General features: G+C 43.6%; 1 protein-coding gene across 1 annotated transcript in view; it reads left to right on the plus strand.

Annotated features, from left to right (window-relative positions):
• Positions 1-4,141: 4,141 nt before the first annotated feature.
• Positions 4,142-18,663, plus strand: part of PDE6B (phosphodiesterase 6B) — a 36,143-nt gene continuing 21,621 nt past the window's right edge. Inside the window, exons 1-12 of the mRNA XM_006259253.4 lie at positions 4,142-4,944; positions 7,530-7,682; positions 8,579-8,668; positions 10,943-11,083; positions 11,723-11,797; positions 11,882-11,946; positions 13,187-13,253; positions 13,412-13,459; positions 13,652-13,801; positions 15,737-15,880; positions 16,869-16,934; positions 17,601-17,747. Coding sequence (XP_006259315.2) covers positions 4,543-4,944; positions 7,530-7,682; positions 8,579-8,668; positions 10,943-11,083; positions 11,723-11,797; positions 11,882-11,946; positions 13,187-13,253; positions 13,412-13,459; positions 13,652-13,801; positions 15,737-15,880; positions 16,869-16,934; positions 17,601-17,747 — 1,548 coding nt within the window. The 5' untranslated portion in view covers positions 4,142-4,542. The remainder of the gene's footprint in view (positions 4,945-7,529; positions 7,683-8,578; positions 8,669-10,942; positions 11,084-11,722; positions 11,798-11,881; positions 11,947-13,186; positions 13,254-13,411; positions 13,460-13,651; positions 13,802-15,736; positions 15,881-16,868; positions 16,935-17,600; positions 17,748-18,663) is intronic.

Genomic DNA, 18,663 nt, shown 5'->3' on the forward strand with positions numbered 1-18,663 from the left:
AAGGCACCATTTTAGGCAGTACTCTGACATCAGTCTCGTGGCGCTGTCAAGTGTTAGTTCCATATTTGAAAAGGCATGGGCTTGGGTAGCAAAGGCAATGTCATCAGCATAAACAAATTTTTGTGAGCTGGTCATAGGCAGGTCATTAATGTATAGGTTGAAATGAAGAGGTGCCAGTACTGGTCCCTGAGGGAGGCCATTGGTTTGAAGTCTCCAAGAGCTAGTTTGGGCCGCTCATCTAGTCAAACTATTACTACATGGCCAACCGATGTGGCAGAATTCCTGATATTTTCACCAGAAGACTGGTATGCCAGACAGTATTGTATGCTGCTGTTAAATTAAGGAATGTAACACTAGTTTACAGGCTTTTCTGAAAGCCATTTTCAATTAAGGTGGCTAAGGCTAGAACTTGATTGCAAGTGCTCTGGCCACAGCAGAATCCAGCTTGGCCTGGGTGGAGGGCAGAATCAATTAATGGAGAAATAAATATATTGCAAAACTCTGGAGTAAACCTACCCTGGGCAGGCATCTACACATGTGGGGATTTGGAAGCACATTTGCTGCTCCTGGCAGCAGTCTGCTCCCACCCTCTCTGGCCATGCACCCACCCCCTGCAGCAGTCAGGGGGAGCTGGAGCTTGTGGCTGCAGCTGCCTGCAGCCAGCAGCCAACTTGAAAAGGCAGCCCTACTCCCTGCTCCATGGTCACCTGCCTTCCCAGCCCAGAGCAGCCTGCAGAGCACTATGCCTGCACACTGCAGTTCTGTTGAGGAACCTCTGCCCACCATGCCATGGCTGCTCCACCCCCAGGAGCAACGTTCAGTGCCCTGGGCTCTGGCTGGACACCCTGGTTGCCCTGTTTTGCCGCTGCAACAATTGCTACCTGGCCCAGGTCAGTCTTAGCCCTGGTAGTCCCCCTATGCAGTGCAGCCTCCTGGCCTAGCATCTCCAGCCCTGTGGCACCATGCTGCTGCCGCCTGGGCCCCATGTTGCCACATGGATGCCGGCAGGGATGCTGATCACGTGTACCTGGACACCACCACCAGTGCCATCCAAGCACTTATGGGGCTCAAGCTCTGCCACTTGTGCGCCTGCCCAGTTGGTACAGTACACTGCACTACATCTCATCATCACTGGCTACTACAGGTACGTTCTACCTGTCATCTCCTTTTTACACTGGCTTCCCCTCAAACTGAGTCGATGCTCAGTAGCTTGGTGGTGCCATCCCAATGCTCAGTAGCTTGGGGGCAGCATAATGAAAAAGTTGTTGTCAGCTCTGGGCTGAAGACTGAGGTAGATAATTCTGCTCCTCTGGTACAACAAAACCTTCTGGTTTAAGCAAAAGGTGCAGGAGATGGTTTCATAGTTTCATAGTAGCTAGGGTCAGGAGGGACCTGAACAGATCATCTAGCCTGACCCCCTGCCACAGGCAGGAAAGAATGCTGGGTTCACAAGACCCCAGACAGGTGATTGTCCAACCTCCTCTTGAATTTGCCCAAGGTAGGGGCGAGGACCACTTCCCTGGGAAGTTGGTTCCAGATGTTGGCCACACTAACTATAAAATATTGCCTTCTGATCTCTAACCTAAACCTAAATGGTGTTTTCTCAAGGCTCAGCCCAACATAAACTTAAGACTACCACAGTCCTCATTGCTGTCTGCTCCATGTTGGAGGTGCTCAGACTGCTTTCTCCAACATAAAAATGCTGTGGGACCTACCTGTGACCTCCCGCCCCCTCTCACACCATATCCCCACAAGGGACACTGGACTGCAGACACAATTCTCCCCTTTGGGAAGGCATGAGATGAAATGAAGCACACAGGGCAGGGCTGCCATTAGTCTTGTCACTTCATGCTGTTGGAAAGTATTTGAAGACCATGGAGGTGCCCTCCCTTGTAAATTAATCCAAGAATCTGCAGAGAACTAAACAGCACAGTCATAGTGTTTGTACAGCACATTGCCTGATTCAAACCCATAGTTTCCATATGAACTTAAAATGCATACTCTTTCTTCATCCACAGCATCTCAGAATGGTAATAAGGAGCTGTAGACCCTTTCTGTATGTGCAGCCAGTGTGGAGTAACTTTTAATTCTTCTGATCATTGAAACAAGAGAATGAATAGGCCTCATCACAGTCTCAGACCCTTGTGATTTTTCCTGCAAACAGCCATGAAGACACACCTGAAACCTAGAAATCTTGTCTACAGTGTCCATAACACATCTACAGGGATGCTTGCTTTGCTGGGACAGAGTAGTAGTTAGGAACCAACAAAGCATTTAAAATTAATTATCCAGCACAATCCATATCCAATCCAAACCAAACCTATGCTGGAATTTGTGCATGTCCATTTCAACAACAGCTGCCTGTGAGCAGGAGAAGACATGGAAGTCCCCTAGCACAAGAATCATACAATCATAGAAGTCGGGTCGGAAGGGACCTTGTAGATCTTCAGGTCCGACCCCCTGACTGGGCAAGAGGAAAACTGGGCTCAAATGACCCCAGCCAGGTAGGCATCAATCCTCTTCTTAAAGACCCCCAGGGTAGGAGCCAGCACCACTTCCCTTGGAAGTTGGTTCCAGATCCTAGCCACTCTAACTGTGAAGTAGTTCTTATGGATGTCTAATCTAAACCTACTCTCCAACAACTTGTGGTCGTTATTCCTTGTTATCCCGGGAGGTGCTAGGGGAAACAAGGTCTCCCCCAAACCTTTCTGGTCCCCCCTAGTGAGTTTATAGACAGTCACCAGGTCCCCCCTCAGCCTTCTCTTGTGAAGGCTGAAGAGGTTCAGGTCCCGTAGCCTCTCACTGTAGGGTCTGCCCTGCTGTCCCCTGATCATGCGGGTGGCCCTCCTCTGGACCCTCTCAATGTTGTCCACATCCCTCTTGAAGTGGGGTGCCCAGAACTGGACACAGTACTCCAGCTGTGGCCTGACCAGTGTTGCATAGAGGGGGAGGATCACCTCCTTGGCCCTACTTGAGATGCACCTGTGGATGCACAATAAGGTCCGGTTAGCCCTGTTGACTGTGACCTCGCATTGTCGGCCCATGTTCATCTTGGAGTCAGTGATGACTCCAAGATCCCGTTCTGCATCCGTGCTCTCAAGAAGGGAGTTTCCCATCTTATAAGTGTGCTGCTGGTTACTACTGCCCAAGTGCAGCCCCCTGCACTTGTCAGTATTGAAACGCATCCTGTTTTTGTTAGCCCACCCCTGCAACCTATCCAGGTCTTGCTGCAGTCTTTCCCTCCCTACTAGTGTGCCCATCTCACCCCAAATTTTGGTATCATCAGCAAATTTAAACAGGTTGCTTTTCACCCTGTCGTCCAAATCGCTGATAAAGAAATTGAACAGTGCAGGTCCAAGGACGGAGCCCTGGGGGACTCCGTTGCCCGCTACCCACTGCCCAAGAAGAAAGTCTGTTCTTGGAGTCATATCTGCTTCCATCTCCAGCAAGACACTGAGTCAGACCCTATTCATCCTGGCACTTCAATGTCTCTTCCACCCAGCTCAAGTATCTGAAAATCACTAAGGTGCCTACTCATGTAAGGCACATTCATGTTAGCTGTAAGACAAAAAATAGTGAGGAGGACCCACCCACTTTTTGTGCTAATGGGGTTTCAGGGACTCAAATAAGGTGGATTAAAGTCCTTAGATGTCCAAGTATAACTTTGATGCCTAATAGCTGGAATAGGATCTCATCAGTAGGCATCTTAATTTTACTTAGATATCAAAAAATGTAGTAGAAACTGGCCCATGATGTATTTCTTATGTAGAGTGGACCAGATTTGCAATTTACTTTTAGTACCAACTGGTTCATGCAGTTGGGAACTAATCCAGATCCCTTGGGTACTTATTACATGTGAACCAAACCACCAGTCCTCTTTAGGCTCATCTGTCAATAACCACTTCAGTAGATAAACTTGCAGTAGACAGTTAACAAAGGGTATTGACTTGTTGTAACAATCCTTTTATTTAAGCTAAATAGATCGACACATGTAACATTCATTGAAGCATGTTTCTCAGATGATCTGAGAGCAGGAATAATAAGATACTCACCTTGCTAGCAAGGGATTAGACATAAGCAGTATATATTTAATTAGACTTTAAAGAGCTTATTTCAATGTTTGGAGTGGGGGGAGTTCTGTTTCTGGTGCTCAATATCATCTTTTCAGCCAGAAGGATACATCTTCACTGACTGTCAAGAAAAAGCACAGGGGATTTAAATATCCTAGGACTTCACTTTTGTTACCCCATCAAGATAAGGGAGGAGAAAATGGACTTGCAGCTTTAGCGCAAGTTATCTAATCTGTTTGCTTGAGAAAATCTGTCCTCCCACGGACTCACCTTCAATGCTCTTAAGGAATACTTTCTTGATGACAATCACTCTGCTCACCGTTGGCTCACTCCTGGCCATCCCAGAAGCAGCGCTTTAGAGCACCAGATTGCATAGTATGAATCTTTAGGGACCGTATCAACGGAAGAACAATCCTTGGACAGAGCATTCCTGGGATATCACATAGCACGGGACCTAAGAGGGACATCCACCATGAGTCTGAGCGAGGATGAGGTGGAGAAGTTTCTTGATAGTAACCCTAGTTTTGCCCAGCAGTACTTTGATAAAAACATGAAAACAAGTGAAAATGAAAGTGATATCCTGTTTGAATTAATCCAAGACATGCAGGAAAGCATCAACATGGAGAAGGTGGTTTTCAAGACCCTGAGAAGAATCAGCTCTCTCATCCATGCAGACCGCTGCAGTCTTTTTATGTACAGGCAGAGAAATGGCATAGCAGAGTTGGCTACCAGGCTTTTTAATGTACAAGAAGGAAGCACACTGGAGGAATGCTTCGTGACTCCAGACTGTGAAATTGTCTATCCTTTGGACATAGGTGTGGTGGGGCATGTGGCTCAAACCAAGAAAACAGTGAACCTCAAGAGTATGCATGAGGTAGGTTTTCCATTGGTTTGCTCAGTTAAAGGAAGATTCTATGAATGTTTGTAGAGTTGAGGAAAATGATAAACAGGTGTAAACCGTACAAATCTCATTTACTCTAATGACTTTATGGCAGAAACCAAAGAAATGTTTGTCATTCTTAGTTAAAATACCAAGAACCTATTTATACTATTGCATTGAAATATTTCACTAATATACACTAAAGATGTGTATTAATTATGCCAGACTGTTAAAACAATGTTTTGTAGTTCAGTTTATTGCATCAAAATGGGAAAAAAGAAAAGGTTACTTCTCCTTATGTAGTAGTCTGGCATAACAAAAAAGAGCAGGTGCTGCATTCAATCCTGCCTCAATATACATGGACTAATTGGCAGAGAAACCAGAAGCCCTTACATTAAAAAAAGTGCAGAAATAGTCTTCTACCAGGGGATGGTTTTCTATTTCTGCAACTGGAGCAAGCAGAAGCAGTCCCATTCAAAGGTATTTTCATGAGTCAAAAAGAAAAGGTACCCTTGGTGTGTGAGTGTAAACATATATAGATAGTTTGACAGTTTCCTTCGCATATTCACACACCTCCATCTAAAACAGAAATATGAACCATGTCCAAATATTCACCACAAAAATTATGCACTGTATTGTTGAATAGAAACTTCTGTTACCAAGGAGTTTTAATTGTATAGCCTTTTATAGTCCTGAATGTATTCAGCAACTGTGCGCGCTAGTTGACTCACCCCTACTAAATCTAAACTACAGCAATTACAATCCGCTTGCTCTAATCTGAGTTATAAATCTAAAATCCATGTGACCCAAATATGATATCTGGGATTATTTCATCTATAGTTCTCTTGAAAAAAGTGAGACCATCTGTCTATTCGTTCATTCTATCCTCAGCACCGCAGTAACCAGGTGCCTAAACAAAACTTCCCTACTTTACAGGGTCCATGTTAAATGTTGGTTTTGTTTTGTAATCATTATTGTGCAAAAGCTTCATCAGAAGCAGGTTATATTTTGCAAGTCACATTTTGTCATCACTCACAGTCTAGCAAATAAGTTTCAAAGTAGTGATCCTGATATGAAGAAAGCTCCTGGTTCTAGCTTTTCCAGTTGTTACTGTTATCTGGGGTCATTCCTTGCAAGCAGTAAGTATTCATGATAGGTCCTGGTCACAGATGGTGAAGAAGAGCCCTTCTGGTCACTAAGTATCATTGAGAACTTGAAAGATCCAGGTTCCCATATCTCATTTGATGTAGTGTCGCATAGAAAGTCAGTGGTGAGCTTGATGTGCTGCAGTAGTACATTTGTGAATCACAACTGGTTTAGATGCAGCATATTGAACTAGTCAGAGCTTGACAGCTCCTGTTTTTGGTCCCAGGTACACTGCATTGCAGTTTATGGGCTCACCTATCAAGGAAAGGGGGATTTTAGGTCAGCCAAAGGGTATGGCAGTTTCCAAAAGGCAGAAAGGTCATCTGGGTATGCAGTAGAAAAGGTGAGACCAGGAGGGGATTATTTAGATGATATGCTCTCAAGCAGCTCTTTTGAATCCTTTCTCTTCTCTGTCTCGTTTTATTTAGGATCTAGGAAGCAATAGCATCCTCAAAGGGTATTACCAGGCCTCTCTCTTTTACTTCAAATGCCCAGGATCCTTTGGTTGCTCTAGCAGTCAAGCACAGGGAACGCACAGCTGCCCTGGAAGGGCAAAAGAAGATACCCCTAGTGTAGTAGAAACCCTGGGTGGTCCCTCACCAGCTCAGTGTTACCCTTTCCTAGCAACCCTACTAACCAACAAGAGAGGGAGCAGATGTGTCATTGGTAGAGGTTGGCAAAGAGCTCTAGAGATCCCTGGCTGTCTGTACAAACACAAGTCTTGGCATACATAGTCTTGCCCCACAGTAATATAGTTTAGTCCCAGGACCAAAACCACAATTCCTCTTCCTGGTTCCCAGAGGTACTAATTCAAGCCTGCCTTAGAACAGTGACAGATTATTTCCCCTTCTACATAAGTTCAGTTTTTCCAGCTAGTACACTGTAGAGAGAAACATGGTTCAGTTCATCCCCCACCCATGCACCTCAGCTTTCAGTGATAAGAGCATAGTACCTCAAATCCCCTCTGTTCCTAAACCCTAAGTCCAAAGTTTCCCACACAAGGATGCAGAGGGCCTGCCTCAGGAACATATCTCAACGTCAGTCTAACTCACGGGGAACTCCATGGGAGTTGTAGTGCATGACAGAGAAGAGAATATTGAAGTCAAAGGACCTTACAGTGATTGCATCTTAGAAGGATATTCTTGGATATTCTTGGAAAGGTGTTACAGGTTCCAGCAGCCTTTACCTTTGTCATATGTCAGGAATCTCTCTCACACTGGTGAGATCATTAGAAACAACAGAGAGAAGTGGAGGGAAATGCATATTAGTGCATTCCAGATGATTCCATGTTTCACCATGTTTTGCTTTCTTCATAGACCAATATTATTTCCTTAGCTCATCCAAAAGTATGTGGTCAGCAGTTTTTCTTGCCTCGTTTTCTTGCTTGCTAATAATTTGAATGGTGCTTCATTTGGAAATTCTTTTTTGAACAGTGTGCGCAATTCAGTACATTTGTTGATGAACTCACAGAATTTACTACAAAGTGCATCCTTGCAACACCCATCATGAATGGCAAAGATGTAGTTGCTGTGATCATGGCTGTCAATAAAACAGATGACACAAACTTCTCTGATGCTGATGAAGCAGTAAGTGTAAAAAGACTAAGTGTGGTCAGTTTCTGTAATGCACTTGCCTCTAACTACATACTGTAGACTTCTCTACACTGGGGATATTTGCACTTGTGTACGCACGTTAGTGCCATTTGCCCACTAGGAAACATTGCCCTGTTGCAAAACAGGCTTATCTGAGTCAAACTTCAAGGCAAGTCACAGTGGCATCAGCCTCATCTTACCCCAGTGGAAGGCAACATATCATATTTTGTTGCATACAACATTCCCTGGAATAAAATACACACCAACTTTTTGAAAGTCAGAATAAAGAAAAAGATTTTTCCAGAGTTATGGTTGTGTAGAACAGGGACAGAGCCTAATCTTTACATGACTCTCTCTCCCTTTCCTGCTTAACTAAAATCTGAAACCCTCACTGCTGCTGAAGACTAGTCTCCATTGGTGGATCTGTGATTTTGAAAAGAGCTAAAGAAACTCCAGGGCTGTGAAAATAGAAGAGAGACCAGAAGCAGCTAGCAGACAGCAAAATTGCCTTAAGAAAGGTTAGCTTGATTAGTGGAACATCAATACCATTAAAAGGGAGAGACAACTCTTAACACCTGTGGAGTGAATAACAATGAGCCATTAAATTAATTCACTCCCTCAGCTGCCTGTGATGCCACTGCTGCTGCACTGTGGATCAAGATTCAAAAAATACTTCTATTCAGGGCAAAAATTAGTTTCTCTACTTAAAACACACCCCCCAATTTTGGGGGCTGATTTTTTGGGAAAAGATTGGTGTGGGATGTGAGCAAATACAGTATTTACACTAGTTGTATACTGGATTGTAGCTGCCTGGGGTGCTAGAAAAAAATCTCTCACACACACATGGCCATAGACATGTTTAACACAATGCTTATGGTTTACTTTTGCAGCTTTTCCTGAAGTATCTGAATTTTGCCTCCCTAAACCTGAAAATTTATCATTTGAGTTACCTTCACAATTGTGAGACACGAAGAGGCCAGGTAAGAAAACAGGACAAAGTCCAATAATTGCTTCCTCTTCCCATTTCAGGGCTGCATCTCCCACAGGTTTGCAGTTTAGATTCTTAGCCAGTCTATTTTAGTGACATGTATCTGTGACATATGCCTTCCACTTCTAGTATTCTGGTACTTGGTGAATAACTGTTCCCAGTTAATTTTGGCCACATCTTTCATGATCTTATAGACCTCTGTCACGTGCCCTCTCTGCCTCTTCCTTTCCAGTCTGGAGAGTTCCAGACTTTTCAGTCTTTTCTGGTATAAAAGCTGCTCCATACTCCTGATAATCTTTCTTGTCCTTTTGTATTTCTTTTTTAAATCCATTACAGCCTTTTTGAGACATGGAGACCAAAATTGCTGGAGCAGAGTTCAGCCGTGTTTGTTTTGTTGGGTTTGGTCTGGTGGTTTAGCGGTCAAGCATGAAATGCCTCTTGGGGCAGCCTACCAATAGAAATGGGACCAAAAAACCCTACCCAAAGGCATCTACACACACTGTTAGGGTGCATGAATGAATTCCAGAGCTTATTGCGCTGGAGTTTATTGCTCCCAGGTGCCGCATCAGCACATGCACCCAGGAGTGCAGCACATTGAGCTGGGTGGCAGCAGCCCCAGTTGGCAGAGGGCCCAGGGGATCAGCCTGCCACCCCAGGTCTGCTCCTCCTGGCTCAACATGCTGTGGAGGGGCTAGCTGGGGCATAAGGGTGCTTCAGCACAGGGCCAGCTAGCAGGCAGCCCCTGCACTGAAGCACTCTCGCGTTCCAGTCAGCCAGGGCAGCGTCTACATGTGCGCTGCTAAGGAGGTTTCACTCAGCAGCAGGATAGTACTTGTATTTACAGGAACTATCCTGCTGTGGAGTAAATGAATCTACTCTGGCCTAGTAGGGGAGTACGTGTATGCATGTGATCTTTACTGTACAGCTAATTAGTCAACTGCACAATAAATGTCTCATATATATGCACCCCTCACTTCTAACACAGAGCTCAATAGGTTTATGTAAGGGATTATGCAACGTGTTCCCTGCCATAGTAAGAGTCGGGACACAGGAGATCTCTTTTATACTTCTGCCTACATGCTTTGGAGTTGCAGCCTCTGCACAGCTGTGACTACACCGCTTCCAAGAGCCAGGCTAGTGGGAGAGTGAAGTGTAGACACACCCCTAATGCCAGAAGGACAACTTGTGTGCTTCAAGTTAAGTACCTTAATCTTGGCTATACTGGTGTGTTTTAGATGCTGATCCCTCATTCCCTTCATTAATGTAAGATAGACAGCTGACTAGAACTGCTGGAGCATTTTTCCTCAAAGTGTCTTCTTGTTGGAATGCCGTGGTTCAATGAAACCACACTTTTTTGCAGGAAAGTATGAACTAGCTTTGACAAAGGTAGAGCTTCCACTCAAGAGCAGAAAGCAATGAATCCATCCTCATCTAGGGCCAAGGTTCAAGCCCCTGCTATGTCCCATTCAGAGAAAGGATTTGAATCTCATTCTCTTGTATTCCAGACAAGTGCCCTAACTACAGGACTACCAGCATTCAGTTATTCTGGGGTTAAAATCTTCCTGATCATAGAATCATAGGGACCTTGTAGATCTTCAAGTCTGACCCCTGCCTGGGCAGGAGGAAAACTGGGCTCAAATGACCCCAGCCAGGTAGGCATCAAGCCTCTTCTTAAAGACCCCCAGGGTAGGAGCCAGCACCACTTCCCTTGGAAGTCGGTTCCAGATCCTAGCCGCCCTAACTGTGAAGTAGTTCTTACAGATATCTGATCTAAACCTACTCTCCAACAACTTGTGGCCGTTATTCCTTGTTATCATGGGGGGTGCGAGGGGAAACATGGGCTCCCCCAAACCCTTCTGGTCCCCCCTAGTGAGTTTATAGATGGTCACCAGGTACCCTGATGTTCTTTTAACTTTTTTTTAATGAGATATGTCACTGCAAGTTACTTACAGAACAGATGCTTGCTCTCCTCAGCTTAATTTTAACCAGGTAACTTCTGTGTTTAAGATTATAGAACTATTGCATTATGCAGTGTAAGGAGGGATTTTACAAAGTACTTAGAGCTGGTCTGGCTCTGCTCCTAATGAGGTCAGTGAAATATTCTGCCCTGGTAATAGAGCTTAAGTCAGCAACGTTTTCAGGCTCTTTGGACAAGTAAACCCTTTTATTTCAAAGTTGGTGATATCAGAGTATTATTTACTTATTTTTCCAAGTACAGTGAGTTTCCCAGGGAACACTATCTTCAGGTTTCATTTTTATTCTGTAGGTGCTGTTGTGGTCAGCTAACAAGGTGTTTGAGGAACTGACAGATATTGAGAGACAGTTCCACAAAGCCTTTTACACAGTGAGAGCCTATTTGAACTGTGACAGATACTCTGTGGGCCTCCTGGATATGACCAAAAAGAAGGTAAGCATTCACATGTTATATTAATACAGTCGGTTTCTCTGGGCTGCTGCTGAACAGAGGTGGGGCAATCTCTGGGACTAAGTTTGCCTTAGTAGTAGTGATACAAATCAGTTCTGCATAGAGGTATAACTAGGGAATTTGGTGCCCTGGGCTAGAAGGGGCAGAAGGGAGCCTTTCAAGTGCTTACCTCTTTGCACAGGGGCTGCTGCAGGTGCTTGGCAGTGCAGACTGCTCCTGTTGCAGCACAGGCTTCCCAGAGGCTGCCACTCTAGTGCCCCTTTTAAATTGGCATCTGAGCTGATGCCCTGCTCACCTAGTTAGGTTACCAACTAGGGAAGCAACAGGATTATTAGTCCTGTTTGCATGAAGCCAAAAAAACAAAATGCGAAAGGCATGCTAAGAACATGGGGAGAGAGAAAGAAGAGAAACTTGTACTGGGTTCTAGTGAAGGGGTAGGGATCCAAGAGAGCAGGGACTGGAACTGGCTGGGCAAGGAGAATGTTTTTGTAACATAGTTTACATTTAACTTAAAGAGCACCGAAGAGGTGGAAGACCAATGGAAAATCATTGGGTGTTTGGTGGTCTGATGCAGGGAACACTCTTTTTCCTGCACTAAAATTGTTATTTTTTAATAAACAGGAATTTTTCGATTTGTGGCCAGTTCTATTAGGTGAAGTTCCAGCTTATACAGGACCCCGGACTCCTGATGGCAGAGTAAGTAGTTGACTAGAAACCCACTCCCCGCTGATTGTTTATTCTCTCTTTAGGAACTTTAACCACTATTTTTTTCATTTATAGGAAATAATATTTTACAAGGTCATTGATTATATCTTACATGGAAAGGAAGACATCAAAGTTATCCCGTGAGTAGATTAAACTTTGGTATGCTGTACCTATGGCTATTTCTATCACTTCTGTATTCTGACCAATTTTTACTTGACAGAACAAGTGTCCACTGAATAGCAGGGCTGAGCATGTGTCAGTATTTAGATTAGAAGCACTTTGGGACATGGTCCATCTTTTTGTCCTGTTCTTGCACAGCATCTGACACAAAAAGATCCTCACAGGGAGCATCTACACGTCATTAATGCACAGCAATAAACTGCAGAGCTTATTGCTTATTGCTCTGCAGTTTATTGCTCTGGGGAAGCTCCTGAGCATGTAGTTTACACATGTGCCTGTATGGCAGCACATTGAGCCAGGTTGCAGCAGCTGGCAGAGGCTCTGGGGGTCAGCCTGCCAGCCCAGGGATGCTCCAACTGGGTTCAGTGTGCTGTGGAGGGGCTGGCTGGGGCACAAGGGTGCTTCAGCACAGGGTTAGCCGGCAGGTAACCCCCTCACTGAAGCACCCTTGTGTCCCAGCCAGCCCCTCCACAGCTGTCTCTATGTACTCTGCTGCACACAAAAGAACTTTGCAGCAGAGTAATACTTGTATTTACAAGTATTACCCTATTGCAGAGTTTATTAGTTTTGTGCACCCTAATAGGGACACGTATGTAGACGCTGAGATGTTTACTGCCCAGTTAATTAGGCAACTGCACAGTAAACATCTCGTGTAGATGTGCCCACCTATCACTAGGGCTCTTTTAATCCATTTATTTAATCCATTTTTATCCCATTTATGACCATGTTTTGTAAAGCAGCATGCAAAGCCTAGCCTGAGCAAGGCATGCAGACTTAGGTCTATCATGTTTGCCTTCTTGCTCTTTTATCTGTGTATACTTAAGTTGAGAGACACCAGCCACATTCCCAGTCCAGTGTCATATGTCATTATGCTTTTTTACATAAAACAGAATAATTAGAAATTGCAATATTCTATGAATTGTCCTTTATGGAATCCTTGGTTTGAATCTTCTAGTTCATCTATTGCCATGTTTGTTGGTAGTGAAAGGCTAATCTGGTAAGCTTTTGGTTGCGTGAGTCAGTCCTTGCTCACATAAAGAAAGACTTGGAAAACAACAGAACTAACTGCATGTCTAAAAATTAGCCATGCCAGTGTCTGCTGCATGATTAGTTAGATACATTTCACCTCCACAAAAATTTCTGCAACCTATACATAAATGTACATTCAGAATCTTCCTTCCACCTTTTTGTTTCATGCAGAAGTCCCACAGCAGATCACTGGGCTCTTGTTACTGGACTCCCAACATATGTAGCTGAAAGTGGTTATGTAAGTATTTAACTCAAATTACATAAACAGTTTCAGAAGTGAAGCTGAGTTAATGCTTGCTTTGTAGAATTGAAGCTTTAACTGCTTGAACTAAACCACCAAGCAGAACAGGTTAATTATTTTAACTCAAGTTTGAAAATGTTTTTGTCATCTTCTAGATCTGCAACATTATGAATGCTGCTGCGGATGAAATGTTTAAATTTCAGGTACTGTAAAATCTCTCATACTTATTAAGAATTCCTCAGTGCTTCCAAACATATAATTGAAATTCAGTATTATACATGCAATGCCCTTTGATTTGTAACAATAGTGAATGTGCTTTAAAATAAAAAAAAGATTTTATGCATTAAAAATACAATTTGTGTGTTCAACATTTTTCTGCTTGCTGTTGCTTCAAGGAAGGTCCTCTAGATGAATCGGGATGGACTATCAAAAATGTTCTATCCATGCCAATAGTTAACAAAAAAGAAGAAATTGTTGGTGTTGTCACATTTTACAACAGAAAAGATGGGAAGCCATTTGATGAACAAGATGAAACTCTCATGGAGGTATAATTATTCTCTGACATTGAAAGCAATTTATGCCCAATGGTCATTGCCTAAATGACAATTAACTATTGTTGAAAGCATGCACAGTAGCATGTGTGGCCTATGACATTTTGCAACTGTGTAGTATTTTGTAGGTATGTGTTAGTTAGATGTGAAAATTCAAAGAATCATTTTCTTAGGTCCAAGTGGATCTATGTAATCTCGGCTTTAAGGGCACCTATACACATGCCAGATGTCTGCTCTAACATGGGCTAATTAGCATCCCTGCATTTCAGAATGAGCTCCTCAAATGAGCTTTAGGTAAAGTGCCCCTGCCACCATTTTGAAGCGTGGAACGGTGTTGAAGCCTCTCTAATTAAAGTGCCACCCTCCCCTCCCCCACCTCCGGAGCATGTATAAAGATGCCCTAATAGTCTATTTTGCTTCTAAAAACATTGGCACCACCATCTAGCTCCTGTACACTCAAACATTTTAGTGAAGTCATTTGGAACCTTACTATCTAACCCATCCCAGTAACAGAAACAATTTTCAGAAAATAAAATTGGACAGACATTCCAGAATACATTGACACTATTGTAAGAATATGTGTTTCATGCCCAGCTATTAGGCATGAGGTGTTTATAGCATCTAATTCTGGCATTCTTCTGTCCAGCAGCAAACACTCAGGTGCCATTTCCACTATGTGAGTGAGAGTAAAAGAGTAAGAATGAAGTTGTAGGGGGTTGGAGGATACTTCAAGTATGATTCATAAAATGGCCTAAATTCAGACCTAGCAAAAACAAAACTGCTGAAGTCAGCAACTGAACCTTCCTACAACAGTGGAAAGCCCACAGGTTGAACACCACTGACCTAAAGCATTGGCGCTAAGAAATATCAGAGAACATTAAAGACTCATTGGCTCCAAATGCTAAAAATAAAATTAGTTTTACTAGAATAAGGACCGCTGGAGAGGAGGTAGGGACCAGATTCTATTCCGCTTATGGGGCATTTAAAGTCAATTTAGGCACTTAAGTGAGTTTCTATTCCACCCTCCTCAAGTTCCTGAAAACTGATTAATACATCTACTTTTGTAATCCATTATCAGCTAAACTTCAAGATTGAATCACAAAAAAACCAATAAGGATGAAGAGGACCCTCTGGTACTTGGGGAGGGTGGTATAGAATTTCATAACTTTCTGTGACTATTGCAACTTTGTTGACCCTGCATACCCAGCTCATTTGAAAAGGCTGGAAGCACACTGAGGACAGATCTTGTTTTTACACTCACCATTACAGGTTTTTGTAACATATAAATAAGAGAAATGTTATGGTTCTCAAGTATGTTCTCCTTAGCCCCTGGAAGATGCTACATTTATCACACAGTTAACATGTTAATCATGCAATAAATGGTAAAATACCACAAGTTCAACCAATTTATTTTGCCATAAAATGGCAAAACCGCTACAAAGATGTTCTACATTTAATGTCTGGGCTTCCTGGCATATGGGTTTAGGAGTTCTACCCATTCCAACAAGGTGAAGCACTGTGCCAGCATTTGTGTGATTGGGATTTGACAAATTTTATCCCTGATCCCAAAAACTTAATGTTCTACCATGTGCATGTGGGATCAGATCCCATAGTGCCATTACATTAGTATCTAACTGTTGCCTAGAAATATGGCAGTAGCAGTAATTGAGATGTCCAATAGCATAACAATGGCGGTGGGGAGAGGCAGAGCCCCTGGTGCAGAGAATAGGGATCAGCAATACAAAAATAGAAGAGTCTGCATTTCTGGACCAGCTACTGGGTGCACTGCCACGCCTGTGTGTCACTGTCACCCAGGGAGTTTAGCCATCATGTTACATCTCTGGAGATATCTTTATGCTTTTGAGGGCAGTGGGAGGGAAGGAAGAAGTTCAGCTACTTCATTGTTTCCTTTTTTCTCTCCTTTTTAAGTCCTTGACGCAGTTCCTGGGCTGGTCTGTACTTAACACTGACACATATGACAAGATGAACAAGCTGGAGAACCGAAAAGACATTGCTCAAGACATGGTGCTCTACCATGTGAAATGCAGCAAGGATGAAATTCAGGAAATCTTGGTATTGAAGCTAAGCTTAATGGTTTACTGTTGAAGTCTAAACTTATCCCAGTCCAACAGTATATCCCATCCGCAAAAACTGCTCCACATAGCTCTTTTCATCCCAGGAATGTTTTATTTTACCACATGCATTTCTAAAGCACCCACCAAATCTGAGCTTGCATTCTGAAGTAACTTAACAGTCTTCCTTGGAATGGGCCATATTCCCTTCTGCCTTGAGGTGCATGGCTTTCAAGAGGGGGCAAACTCCAGTAACTTTTCCCTGAGAGCTTTCAGGACTTCTGCACAGAGAGAAGGGTCTTGCTGTGTAGCAGTTATTGCCTGCACATAGTTTTCCCTTTGACACTATGTTGCAAACAGCTCCAAGGAGGGAAGGCAGCTGTCAAGGGTGTAGAAAGGTGAGAATGTAAACCAAAACTTTGTTAATGCTTAATGTTAGTCACTTGCATTTCAGTGTTAGACTATCTAGAGATTCATCCTAGGTTTGGAGTGTTAAACTGGGTTCTTTCCATTCTGTGTATCATCAAAAAGATCCCTTCAGGGCTAATACAGTCCTTAAAACACTGCTGCAGCCCATTAGTAACAGAAGAGTTTACAGAGATATTACCAAGAAAATAATCTAATGACAATGGGGTGGTTATAAGTTTTAGTTTATCCTGCCAAACCCCTGTGGCTTGGGATGACACGTGGGAGAGAGAACCCAGCTTGGTCAGGGTGAGTGTGGAAGACTAACAGTCTTTCCATTTGCAAACTATGCAAAATTACATGTGGAGGTGATAAAAAAAGACAGTAAGTATAGGCATCAATGCCACTTTTGGAGCTATTTTATAATGGAGAATTGCCCTTTAAAGACAGTAATGGAAGCAAGGCTCAGAAAAGAAAATGGATTTGGAAGTTAAAAGCTGCTCACAACTGAATTTCCTAATGCCATGTAGCCTTCACAGCGATTAGAGTCAACAGTGAGAATAACATATATGTCATCTTTGTAGCCAACACAAGAGATACTTGGGAAAGAACCAAATGAGTGTGAAGAAGAAGAACTGGCAGAAATACTGGTAAGAGTCATACATTGTTGACTAGACAACAAAGGTAGATAAGTATTTGCTGGACAGAAGTGGGAAAGAGTTGTCATCTTGTACTGGGGCCCATCAGTGAAGCATCTCAACATCTCCTAAGAGTAGGAACAACATCCCTCTCTCCTTCCCCTGCCACACAGACACCTGGAGTATCATATCTTAGAATAGTATGTTGTGGCATGGTATGACCCATCTTCCAGAGGCAGTGCCTCCAGAACTTCTGGAGAGGGGCTGCTTTGCATTCCCCCAAGTACCAGGAAACACTTAAAGTTTTGTGCCTCTGCAGAGAAGCAGCTGTGGTCCACTTGGATCCTCCACACAGTTTGCTACCCCAAGCAAATACAGAGCAAGATCTAGAGCCAACTGGCTTTGTAAGACCCTGGAGCCAAGTTTGATCCTTGAAGGCTGGTGTGTCAGATCTACCAGGATACTGTTTAAACAACAAAAGAGCAAGCAAAATATATGACAGCTTGTGTATATGGTGACCTGTAACACCAATCAACCCAAGTCTCATTATGCTAAGGGGGCAGGTCTAAAGCAGCAATATGATAGTGGGAATGCTGAGAGGGAGAGCTATGCTGCTTGCAACTATGTCTGTGAATGGCACAAGGAACACAAAAACTAGCCCATCTATTCCTTTTCCAGCGTGATCAACTCCCAGACCCTGGTGAATCTGAAATCTACGAGTTCAGGTTCTCTGATTTTGAGTGCTCTGAGCTTGACCTCGTGCGGTGTGGAGTTCAGATGTACTATGAGCTTGGAGTGGTGAAAAAATTCCAGATTCCACAAGAGGTAGGTGACAGTTGTTGGCAAGCTGTTACAGAGAATTGTCTGTGGACTTCCACCTCAACTTGGTAGCTCTGGACGGTAGACCCAGAGCCCAGCGCCCAGAAACCTAACAGGCATAGTCACAGGTTATGCTGATGTTAGCGGCATCATCACAAAGGCACAGTAGCTCTCTGTGCTGCACTCAGGAGGTCTGACAGAAGCATGTAAAGCTTTAACTCTAGCTGGCATGGATGCCATCACCCACAAAGCAAAAGCTGTGTGCTCCAGTGGTGATGGTATATGCCCACCAAAAATACCGAGTGCTTACTTCTGTTGCTAGCCTATTATGAAGCCTGTCCCCTTGAAGCCTGGTTGCTATTGACAGTCAATCCAACTAGATTAAAGCTAGTAGCTAGACAATGCTAAATACCAAGGTAAACTACATTAAAGCTCCCTGGAAAATGCCTACATAGGCTGCGCTCAGTTTCCCAATGGAAGTGCAGACAGACTCACAGGCAGAATTTTTTAGTCACCAGTGAAGTCTGTTGCCACCTACTGGAAGCTGGATGTACACACACAGTAAGTGAAAGCAAAGCAAGCCCACTATAAAGCAAAAAAAGGGAGGAAGGAGGACCCAGGAAACTATAGGCCAGTTAGTCTTACCTTGATCCTGGGTAAGCTTTTTGAGAGAATTATCCTGGCACATGTCTGCGAGGGACCAGCAGGGGAGGTTATGCTTAGGGGCAACCAACATGGGTTCATTAGAAGCAGGTCCTGTCAGACCAACCTGGTGGCCTTCTATGACCAGGTCACAAAATCCTTAGACACAGATGTAGTATTTCTGGACTTTAGGAAGGCCTTTGACACTGTTTCTCATCCCATTCTCATTAAAAAACTAGGGGACTGTGGCGTTAACACCTACACAGTCAGACTGGTCACT

The sequence above is a fragment of the Alligator mississippiensis genome, chromosome 3 (genome assembly GCF_030867095.1).
Source record: "Alligator mississippiensis isolate rAllMis1 chromosome 3, rAllMis1, whole genome shotgun sequence".
NCBI classification, from domain to species: Eukaryota; Metazoa; Chordata; order Crocodylia; family Alligatoridae; genus Alligator; species Alligator mississippiensis.